At 46.6% G+C, this 12014-nt stretch overlaps 1 protein-coding gene across 5 annotated transcripts in view; it reads left to right on the top strand.

Moving 5' to 3' along the window:
• The window catches only part of LOC149340133 (zinc transporter foi-like), an 86050-nt gene extending 74308 nt beyond the window's left edge, over window positions 1-11742 (top strand). For all 5 annotated transcript variants that reach the window (XM_089548883.1, XM_089548882.1, XM_089548884.1 and 2 more), the window contains exons 9-15: window positions 2045-2177; window positions 4050-4272; window positions 5467-5620; window positions 6656-6737; window positions 7741-7821; window positions 8905-9092; window positions 10002-11742. In XM_089548883.1, the coding sequence (XP_089405009.1) occupies window positions 2045-2177; window positions 4050-4272; window positions 5467-5620; window positions 6656-6737; window positions 7741-7821; window positions 8905-9092; window positions 10002-10151 (1011 nt within the window). In that variant the 3' untranslated portion in view covers window positions 10152-11742. The remainder of the gene's footprint in view (window positions 1-2044; window positions 2178-4049; window positions 4273-5466; window positions 5621-6655; window positions 6738-7740; window positions 7822-8904; window positions 9093-10001) is intronic.
• The last annotated feature ends 272 nt before the right edge of the window (window positions 11743-12014 follow it).

The following is a 12014-nucleotide window of genomic DNA, read 5'->3' on the forward strand; positions in this document are numbered from 1 at the left end:
TCAGCTTTGCCATGTGTTCTATGGTAAAATAAACTGCTTATAGCAATGCTGTCAAGGCACATTATTGGTTATAACAATTAAATCTGGTAATTGAGTGTCAACCATTATAGAAAAAAAACAAGGAAATGCTACAACCACACCATCAAAACCATGCTTACAACACAAAAGCGTGCATGTGTGGGGTCGACCAATGGACTTGCTGGCGCAGCAACGCCACAAAAGCAAAAGAGGCAGGCGTCATCTCGTCAGGAGAGCTGCTGCATTGCTGCATTGGCTACGCACGCCATGCGTACCCCTAATCAATCAGTGCAGCGCGCGTGCATGCAGCCAGCGCGGTTTTTCTCTTGTCAGCTGTCGCCGCACCCTTGGTTCTGCATGCTTCTTGAATTTCCCATAAGAATAGCTTCCAAAAAGCCGGCTTGATTCCTGTGACGTGGAGGTGCGCAAAGCTCCCGGTGGCGCAGTGATGGCGGTGCTTTGGTCGTCGGTGAACGGTGAACTTTGTTCCGGTTCCCTGAAGTTCGATTTAACGAGCTTTTACAGGCATTAGAACAATCAAACCCCTCTGGGTATTTACTGTCAATAAATGATCTGAAGTTTGTCATCCTTTCTTTTTTTTTTTCGGCACAACCCTGTTATAACAATTATTGGTTATAACAATGGTATTTCCGTGGCACCTGAATATTGTTATAAGTGGGCTTGACTGTACATTGTGAAGCAGACCAGGCAGTTTATTCAGAAAGCCACCTAATTAACAGCTTGCGTGTGACAGTTGCAAAAGTAGTGGCACCAGCGTTGCTTTAAAGCAAATGATTCTGATAGAATTTTTTTTGCCGAAGACTCTGACATTTGAGCTATCTTGAAGGGAAACGACTCTTGATGTTTTGCAGCTTTCGGGTTGGTACTGTGCATATATTTAAACCAGTTCAAAAGTAATGCGCCTTCACTAATTTCCTAGCAAGCAACTGTCCGTGCTTGTACTGGGCAACCATTAGCAACACAACCTGCCATGGTGGTTTAGTGGCCGTGGCATGCGGCTGCTGAGCCCAAATTCTCGTGATTGAATCCTGGCCATAGCGGCCACTTTCAGTGGAGGCAAAATATAAAAAATTGCTGGAGTTTAGCTTTGGTTAAACCTGGTAGGTTGCGTAAGCATCCGTAGCGTTTCATTCGGGATCATCACCGGTTGTAGATGATTCGATTTCGATAGAGGCGCTGTGCGCCCGTCTAGCAGCGTCTTGAGCGCGCCAACTAGCCCAAGTTTCTGCCTTAATAAGCTCCGCTTAGCAAGGCGCTGTTCGCGTTCATCTGTCTCCGAAGCCTGTTGTTGTTTCCTGGCTTCATCAAGCCGACGTAGCCTCCCTTTCTGTTTATCAGGCGGCATAACGACGGAGCCGGCAAGCCAGCGAACGCATTTTATACCCCCCCCCCCCCCCGTTCTCCAGCCTCCTCTCCACACTCCACAGCTGGTGAGAGCGCGGCGACGGCAGCGCCTCCACTCGGCAGCGGCGCGGCTACAGCTGTAGTGCGCCGCGCCTTGCGCTGCCCTTCAAGGTCAAACGTGCCTTGCGGCCGCCCCGACGCGACGGGCTGAAACCTGTCGTAATATTGCTTGCGCAATAAAGCATCTGTGTGATGATGCGACGTCAAGTGTACACTAAAGAAGCCCGGGTGGTTGAAATTAATCCAGAGGCTTTCACTACAGCATCTCTCATAACATATATGCAGCTTTGGGGCATTGGATCCGTATACCACGCTATTAGAAACACAGGCGCAGTTCCACTCTCCAAAAATTTACCAGCCTTCCTAGCTTCGGCGTAAATTAGATGAAATGAAGCATACCTTTATTTGCGCACTGTTTGCAGGGCATTTCCTGAATGACTGTTCACCAGATTTTTGTTTTTGCTGTACTCAGCCACAATGCCTCTGCGTACGAGCTGTCCTTCTGCTTCGAACTCCTGACCCTTCTCTTTGTTCCTTTCTTGCTTTCCCTTTGCCTCTCTTTCTCTGTTTACCTCAGTTGTTTGTGTTTTTCTTACGCAAGTCCAACCCCACTCCAAAGAAGCTTCGCCGCACCTCCCAGGACGAGCAGAGCAAGGCTGTCGGCGAGAAGCTATCGCACCACAAGCAGGGCTCGTATGGCTACGTGGACTCCTCTGGCATGGAAGCCCTTGAACGTGAGTGTCGCCGAGGGAGGGGGTGCATCTTTGTGAGAAAAAGGAGGAGGGGTTTAGAGAAAATTCGGTTATTTGTCGCGTGTTCTGTAACTATGGCTGTACGAAATTCTCGGGGCCTGCCATGGTCACTTGCGTGGAACCTTCCTTTAGAGGCAATGAAAGGCATGGTAGCTTTCGCATAAAGTCTAGCCTCTCTCCTGTCGCATCTCTCCTGCACACCACAGTCTGGTGTTGCGAGAGACCTACTGCTATTCGTGAAATGCGGCTCGCCTGTCACGGAGCCACTGGAAATTTTCTTGAGTGCAGAGTGCTACACTCCTCCTTTCCATGCTTCCAGACCTGGAAGTGATATGGCTGCTGGCCGCTAACGTTCTTTTGCACAGCAAGCACCTTCGTGCTACTCTGCCTCTCTGTGTTCGCAGTGCCATTTTTGCTGTGGCTAATAGATTACCCTAGTTGGTAAAGTACATTCCATTGAAATTGTGCATTAGCATTCAGAAGGAAATGGCGACACAGTATTCGCATTTTGTGTAAGCAGCAATTTATGCCTAAAGGTATGTTCTGCTCAGCAGCTCAGATGCATAGCACTGCAATGCTTCCACTCTGAGAGGGCATGTTTGGGTAGGGTGATGCATTGTCACCATCCCTCTGGGAGCCTGGGCAGGTGTTGTCTACTTTTAAGGTCAAAACTATGCGACAGTAGCGATCACTCTTAGTTCCGTCAAGTGTTGTTTCAATTCGTGCACACCATCGGGAGTGGCGGAATCAGAGCTGCTCCACAATGGTAAGGGTCTCTGCGGCTTCTTTCAGTGTCCAAAGTGGTAGCGCTGGAGCTTTGCGTGTGCCCCGCATGTCGGGAGGCTTCACCTCACAAATGGCAAACAGCATGTCATGAGCACAGTGGTTTGGAGTCCTGGAAAAACGGAATACCACGAGAATGGAAGCAAGGGACGCACGCATTGGTGTTGGAGTGACGAGCCGTCTTCAAAAAGAAAGCAAAAAAAAAGGCAAACAACAAAGCAATCATCGTACTAAACAGTGTGCGGCTTGGCTGGCTTGCTGTTATGCGCAGCAGATATCCGCCATTACCGCGAGCTAGCAGCAAAGCTTCCGAAAATGAAGCTACTCAGCCAGACCGTCTCTCGGCCTCTTGATGGGAACCTGCTGACCGCCAATTCTCCTGCCTTTGCATGCACATCAGAGGGGCACGGGAGACAGTATAACATGCAATTCAGGTCTGTGGATGAATGTCTGAACGATCACCTGTCAAGCACGTTGTATCTAGACAACTGCCTTTCGGGGGCCCATCTGAATTAACCTACGTGAGCCTCGCGGCGTCCGAATGAATGAGCTTCTGACTCCATAGGCTTGCATTGGCGTTTGGTGGGACTCCGGCAGCAGTCCAGATTACCGGAATTTTCAAATTAATGAGATTTACTGTATTTACTAAATGGAACAAACCAGTGGTTAATTTTTTACACTCATGTACAAAATTTCATGTGAACCATCGGAATAGGTGGAACTAATTTCTAAAAAAAGTCCTTCCTTGTTAAAATAGGCACTTTGGTTACCAAGCAAAAAGGTCCATAATGCGATTTCTCCGTAATAACTAATCGTGATGAAAAACATAGAAAAATTGAGGAAAAACAATTCATGGTTAAGGTTTGCTATTGTAGCTTCCTGTGTACTGGGAAGTGGAAATTATAAAAAACCTTGGGAGCTTCAAGTGCCTTTTGCTGGTCGTTGTTTTCTTTAAAATAATGTGTTCCATAAAACACTTGGTGATGTCTCGCGGTGTGATGACATGTGATGAATTCCTTCTTAGTTTTCTTCCTCTGTGAGCACATGGCTTTGGGTGCATGCACATTGCAGGGCTAACAGCAGTGCCGGCTGAGGAGTTGGAGCTGTCGCCCCTGGGAGAGGGCTACATGGAGATCATGGACCTGCACGACCCTGAGCTGCACCACCACCACACAGCAGAGTCTCAACCTGAGAAAGACCTGTTGGTGATTGTCAAGAACGGAGGTTCCAAACTGACCCCCGGTGCAAGGTGTCCGCCATCACCCTTGCCGCAGGACGAGGAGAGTGGACACAGGTGGGCACTGCTTCTGATGCTCCTTGGGTTTCGGTCCATATACAAGCTGCGCTCGATGCACCACAAAGCCTGGCCTGCTTTGTCTGCTTCACAGTTGAGAGCAGCGAGATTCATCAGTGTGCCAAAGAAGTTTGCTCATTCACTAACTATCGACATGTCTGAATTTTTCACGAAAATGACGGAATGTTCACGGCCACCTGCTGTGCTCATTGGTAGTTTCCCTGCAGTTTGAGAAACACATTCAAAAACCTTTGATCAGTTCTCTTTTTTTTTTATAGTATTGCCACGTATTATTGTAGCGTCCGTTCGTTCACGCAAGGCCGCAGAAAAGGAGTGTTATCATTTTTGTTCGTGACGCGAGAAGCGACCGTACTAATCTCGATTGTTCACAGCCATGAACAGCAGCATCTACTTGTTTCTAGATTACTCTAGATGATCTCGACCTGTTATCTCGAAGTTTCCTTGCTGGCTTTAAATTGAACGATGCCGTGAGCAGCGGGCATTCGTAGATCGACGATTGACGAGCACGCTTGTTGCTTACGCCGCCACCGAGTGATTCAGTTCTTTTGCGGGCGCAAGTCAGCCCTAATAAAGAGCTTCGTTTGCAAGTATTTCTGGTGTTTTCCTAACTGCTGGATTGCCATCACTACAACATGACAGTTTAGAAGTTTCTAGAAAAAAACAAAAAAAACAGGCGGCAACGCATGGCCTGCAGTGTTGAGATTGGTATTGCTCCGCTAATCAGTTGGAGCATTAAGTGAAAAAACATTTCGATATGTTCCTCTCTGTAAAACAAGATAAGGCATCAAAACTCTTACGCTTATGATTTTGTCCTGATTAGCTTTTTGTTGCATAACAAGGAAAGCTTCAACAGCAGACTGTAGTTGCTTGTCATGGAGAAACGGCGGCTGTCATGGACGTGGATGGAGCTTCACTGCTCACGTTTTAAGTTGTGCCAGACTGCAAGATGGGCTGTGCAAGCACCACTTCCTTGTAAACGTTCACATGCCGCTTGCTATTCACTCTAGTTTGCACTGCTATCGTTTTGACTCAGGGAACAGCTTAACACTTCTGTCCTTTTTTTTTTTCCCTCCGCCGCTCTGTCTATGAGCACTGCATCTGGTGCAGTGTTGCCAGTTAGCGCAAGTGTGACAGGATTGAGCAACTCTGAGTTGTGTCTGATGCGCTGTGCAGGCATCCGCTGTGCCACGGCTCGGGCGACCCTGGAACGGAGGAGTGCCACACGGAGACTCTGGTCTACCGCCAGACGGGCGAGGAGCACAGTTTCACACTCACCGTGGCCGACCACCACCACCACCACCGCCACAGCCATGCGCACAGTCACGAGGTACCTTGCCTGTCGATGTTACACCCTCTAATGGGTTGCCAAAGTATGCAGTGTATAGTTGGAATCAATATGGAAATGGTCTCTTTAGGGCTGTAAGCTACACGAGTGAGCTGCCGCAGTGGCTTAGTGTTTATGATGCTCGGCTGCTGACCCGAAAGACGCGGGTTCGATCCCGGCAGTGGCGGTCGAATTTCGATGGAGCCGAAATTCTAGAGGCTCGTGTACTGTGCGATGTCAGTGCATGTTAAAGAAGTCCAGGTGGTCGAAATTTCCGGAGCCCTTCTCTGCGCCGTCCCTCATAGCGTGAGTCTCTTTGGGACGTTAAACCCCATGAAACCAAATCTACACGAATGAAGGGATCTACTACTACAATTAGCAGTTGCAAGAAGACCGAACAAAAAACATGGACGTAACTGAGCCCATTGCCCCTACATTCTTTACTGACCCTTTGTTTGGAGAATGATAAATTATCATACCTGAAAAAAGTTTTTGGAGATAGGGATGTTCTTCATATGGATGCGGACTGTACATGATGTCAGCATGGGTTCTACCATGTTGGTAAAGTAGTGACGTCTAGGTGCTGGTGCAGTCATAGCTGCCATGCTGGCCTGTGCAGCTGGCTACAGCTGCTTTTAGTTGCTCTGCGTGATCATTTTATTTTGTGTTCTTTTTGCATGATGGGTGCTTGTGTGAAGACCATCAACTTCTTACGGTTGTCATGGCTACCAGCAGTGCTTATCTGTCCCTGCTTTTGCTGACGGTTGATACGCTGTGGAGGTTTCCACAGGCGAGGAGAAAAGCTCCTTTCCCCTGCACTACAAGTGCTTTCCTTTTTGCCTCTGAGAGGGTAATAGGCTGTCAGCACCACCAGCTCCAGATAAGGATTGATGGTAGCTGTGAAAGCCGTGCGAAATCCGTTGCTAAGAACTGTCTGGGATGAGGAGGAAAACAGTTACAGCGCACTGCTCCTGCTTTTGCATCAGCATTGAATTTCATTGCACTGCTGAGTGTCTCAACAAGTCATGTGAATTGCAGGTGCCGTCATCCATTGCTGCCATGGCCTGGATGGTTATTATTGGCGATGGCCTTCACAACTTTTCTGATGGACTCGCTATTGGTGAGTGTAGAAACAGGTCCCTTGTAATTCTGTTCGGCTTGGAAGCTGGTTTCTGTGGGAATACTGCATTTCGTTGAATAAATGATGCAGAGAAATGGAGGAAACTATGTTAAGTGAGAAAGAAGGAAAAAATGAATTGCAAACTAACGAAAGCCTGATGTGGCCGCTTCAGGACACAGCCGTGCTGGAATAAGTTTCGTTTGCTTGCCCTGGAAAGGCAGCTGTTATCACTCTTGCGGCAGGAGCAGAAACGTGCGTGCAAGTGAATTGCCAACAGTCCTGTTGTCATAAATTCTGGTACAATGCACGCTTAGGAGGTTAATGGAAGTTTTCTATTGCGCAGTCTACCACTGATGCGGTAACTGCAAGCTTGAGCAAGCGGGGTAAATGGCACAGATTTTGAATTTTTGCAGTCGAACCAATTTACCCATGAAGTAACTTTGCTTTTAAATTTTTGCCTCATGAAACTTTTCACGTCCTGCCCGGAAAGGGTACTGGCACGAGACACGTGCTACCCGCAGCTCGACCAAAGCTACCTTAGACTGCACAAATACTACTAGGTTGACCTCACATATGGGTTGAACCCCCCCCTTAATTTCAGATTTCCGTTCTTGGAAAGAAACTTAGACTCGTACACGGCTATGTATCATAGCATTGTGCATGAATGGTGTTTTTAATGTGCAGCATTTTTTTTTGTGCCGCATCAAGCATGCTTTCTTGATGCGTTTTTGTTTGGTGCTCCCATGGCTAGACCGCTGAGAAGTGACTGAGTGTAGCTGTGGAGCTGCCGCTATTTGTTGTGGTGTCTAGTAGCATAAATTATTCTGTGCTTCGGTTCAGGTTGTTAGCTATGTAGTGGGGACATGGCACATCAAGATGAAAATAGGGTTAAAAAGGCAGTTATCGCTTAAAGGACGACTGCAGTGCACACTGCCTTTTCTGGCATTGTCAGATTATAGGTTGTCATGTGCAGTAAAGGCTTATTCATTGTTTTCTGTTCTAGGTGCGGCATTTGCGTCTGGTCTTTCTGGTGGCCTTAGTACAACCATTGCGGTGTTCTGTCACGAACTTCCTCATGAACTTGGTAAGTGTCAGACTTGTCAACAATGAGTGTAATGCAATATAAAGCTGACAATTTTTATTTGATTGAAATTTTCATGTACCGTTTTTTTTTGTTGTTGTTTGCCCCAACATATGGGGAGTGCATGGCTGCTGTCGGAGTCCCTTGAGATTCATTATAAGAGATATTATAAGAGTTATATTTATAACGAGCCCCTCATTCCCCCTCCCTTGTTTGCTTAATTGCTTGAGATTCATTGTCATTCTTGAACCTTCAAGTGCAGTGGTTATTGAAAGTTAATGTCTGTGGCACCAGCTGAACCCTGTTTGATCTGCTTGATGTCCTTTGCTTCAGTGAGCATTAAAATTGTTCAGGTGAGCAGGGTATGAGACAGTGTACAAGTTTGGGCAGAATTGTGCATAGTGACATGAAAAGAAAGTACCTTCTGTTTCTGGATTGTGCTGAATGAACATCTTCACCTTATAAATACCCTGCCCTGGTAGCTCAGTGGGCTTCGACTGTTGGTCCCAAGATCGCGTAATTAAATCCTTCTGGCAGTTGCCGCGCTTTGATGGAGGCTTCGATGGGGTTGAATTTAATTAATTTATTTATTATTCCTTCAGGGATTGCCTTCCAATATGCTGTCCCCTGTGGGCCACGTGCAACTTTGGGGCATTGAACAAAGTTGCATTTAATGCCAAGTACTATGACAATTAGTACTTTTCAACAAAAAAAAAAGGAAAGTTGTGCTAATTATGCAGAGAGAGAGAGGAAAACTTATTTATTGCCGAAGAAAGGAGATTCAAGGGCTTCTGGGTGGGCGCCTATTCTGAAATACTGTTCGTTTTGATATCGGCACAAAAAAAGGACTGAGGCACAGAAGACTAAGATTAGCTCACCTTGTCATAGTGTTCTTCTGTGTACCCATCCGTTTGTGCAGTTATGCTACTTTTCCTTTAAATTTCTCACTTCTCCTTGCACAGTTGTCTAACCACAATGGCCTGTTTCGTGACGCAATGCTAAGGGTAGCCTTGGTGTAGCGATTTTTAGCGAAAGATTTGTTGGCCAAAGCGATCACTTTCGATATCTCTCCGTGACATGTTGCAGGTGACTTTGCGGTGCTGCTCAAGGCGGGAATGTCAGTGAGGCAGGCGGTGTTCTACAACGTGGTGTCGTCTGTGCTCTGCCTTCTGGGAATGGCCATTGGCATCTCCCTGGGAAACATCCACTCAGCCTCATCGTGGATCTTTGCGGGAGTCGGGGGCATGTTCCTCTACATTGCTCTGGTGGACATGGTGAGCATGCACACAACTCCTATCACGTCAGTTTCCTTGTCATGGGCAGAATAACCAGAGCTTGTACATTGAAGATTGGCCTTTGGTCCTGCACGATTTTGTTCCCTCAGCAGTACAGTCCTACGTATTCCGGTAGAGCATTATTGCATAGCGGCAAATAGATTAAATTTGGTGAGAGAGCCCCGCCGCAGTGACTCGGTGGTTACAGCGCTCGGCTGCTGACCCGAAAGACGCGGGTTCGATCCCGGCCGCGGCGGCCGAATTTCGATGGAGGCGAAATTCTAGAGGCCCGTGTGCTGTGCGATGTCAGTGCACGTTGAAGAACCCCAGGTGGTCGAAATTTCCGGAGCCCTTCACTACGGCGTACCTCATAGCCCGAGTCGCTTCGGGACGTTAAACCCCAATGAAGAAACAAACAAATTTGGTGAGAGCGCAATTAAATGTACTTATTCGTATTGATTCTGTGCCGCATTGGATTAACGCTGCATTTCGAACGCTAAAAACAGCAGTTTAAATCCACTAATTTGGAGTATTTATTTCCTCTTCTTTTTTTCATGCCATCAGTTAAAAGCACTCAAATGGTTACCCACACTTATTGTGTGTGCGTGTGTGTGTGCGTGTGTGTGTGTGAACCTTTAGGTTGCATTTTTGAATAATTTGGAACCAAAATCTCCGTTGGGAAGCGATGCCAGGTGTTGGGGTACTGTACCATTGAGGGAACTAAATTAACAATACGTAAATCATTTACTGTCTTCCCTTCGTTAGATACAACAGGCTTTGATAGTGGTTTTGCACATGTTTGGTGTGTGAAAATGTGTATTCAAGTGACGTTTGCCAGCTGCAGCCCGTACCTGCTGATCCGTCTCTTCACTTTTTTCTCATTTTTTTTTCTTTTTCTTGTGTGTGCAGTTGCCAGAGCTCTCGGTGAACCCAAATCATGGCAATGCGAGGGCAGTGCACCAGCTGGGCATTCAGTTGCTGGGCGTCTCTCTGGGAGTGAGCACCATGTTCGTGATCGCCCTGTACGAGCGAGACCTCCAAAGACTTATGAGCCCCTAGGTTGTTCCTCTATTGCGTTTTCTGAAGGACAGAACAGGAACACACGTGTGCAGGCTTGCTGTCACACCTCAGGCTTGCTGTCACACCTTTCAACAATTCCTTTCACGGAGCCACTTTACGACTGTGCTGCGTGCCTCCAGTTGAGGCCTGCGGCACTTTCTTCCCACCCGAGCAAGGCACCATCCGGAAGTGCCGTTGACAGAGTTGCACCGAATCAAGTTGTACCCAGCCATGGGCTCGGCTGGTTGTGACTGGCCACTTCCAGAGGGTGTGCCTGTGTGCATGCGCAGAATTGTGCCGTGTTTGTGATCAATGGGACTAGTGCGTGAAGTGCATGGCAGTATATAGTTGAGAATTTTGTTCAGGTAAATTGCACGTTGAGGCCGACTATACATGGTATTACATGCAGCAATACAGTGTATGCTACTCAGTTTAATATCTATTGCCCACACCTCTGTAACCTTTGTAAAGAAAACTGCCTTTGTTATTTACTTCATTGTTGATAGGGCATGACCAAAAAAACTTGGTCGACTCGTGTTTTTTCCAGCTCCTGTAATTTTTTGTAGGTGCTGTTTGCAGTTTACTTTCCGCATCCCCCTTGCCCTACGGATGGTTTTTTATTGCCGTTTGAATACGTGCACTGCTTAGAGAAGAAGCAGGTAATATTTAATATGGCCACTGCTAGGTTGTTAAAAACAATATTGCATATTTGTTTTCAAAAGCATGCTTTGTTTGTATCTCTTCCTGCTGCAATATGGCTATGTGTAGCAGACAAGTGCATTTCTTATTCTGTTTTTCTCCTCTGGAACAAGCTTTCGTGGAAAACAATACCGGTGCCGCTGTAGGATCAGTTTGTTGCAGACATTGTCATATACACTGCTAATCGAGAAACCGTTCACATCTTATTGTCTTTTCCACACAGCCATTTCGTCACCATGTTTTTGTATTTTGTTCCTTCTATGTCGTTTTTATCACAGGAATCGACACCCGAGTTCAGTGTGTGTTCCCCGTTTTTTTTCGTTAATTTATGCAGTGTTTTAAGCATTTGTCACAGTTCCCTGCCCTCTTTTTTTATGTATAGTTTGATTGCACTCTTGGCATAGCTGTGCCAACTGTTCTTGTTCATTATGTAGTAGCTGATTAGGACGTCACTTCATTTTTTTCATTGAGAGGATGTGTGCCACCAAATGTTCCTCTGCATGTTCTTTTGTTCATTCGTTTAGGCACAGGTGAAGCGGACTGTGGTGTTGTTTCCCCGTTCTGTTTTTGTCGCTTCCGTATTTTATCTTTACCTTTGTTTGTTCCACTGTGACTGTCTGGACCAAAAGTGAGCGTTTAGTGTCGCGCAAACCAGTGCACCTGAGGTTGTTGCTGTGCATGCACCCATGCTCTGTCTGCTGGGGAACTGGGTGGTGCCATCTGGTGCTGCTGTGTTTGCAACATTTACCTGTTTGCATATTTTATTCCCGACAGCATATAGGTTACACAAATTGGTGCTGTTCAGATTGGGCAGCTTTATATACGACATACATATATAAATATATATATCTTTGATGAAAACATTTTGCTAATAAACCCTTTTGAGATGCCATTGTGTTTGCGGTAATATGTGTCATTTCTATAGAAGGTGTGTGCCTGTCTGGTTTCTGCTGAGAAGCTTGAAGCCTGCCCTGTTGTGATTGCAGTTGTGACAGGCACTGTGAGCAACTGTTTTCGTTGTGTGGATTTTTGCGGCACTGCTTACTTGGACATGGCCTATCGGTACAGCACAAGTCGCATCTTCCTGACTGCACTGGCTTTCTCAGTGGTAATTTTTCAGCTTTACTTCACCATGGCATCTTGAAATGAGTCAGCAAAGGTCAA

The sequence above is a fragment of the Amblyomma mixtum genome, chromosome 6 (genome assembly GCF_055824585.1).
Source record: "Amblyomma mixtum isolate Tamu chromosome 6, ASM5582458v1, whole genome shotgun sequence".
Taxonomy (NCBI): Eukaryota; Metazoa; Arthropoda; class Arachnida; order Ixodida; family Ixodidae; genus Amblyomma; species Amblyomma mixtum.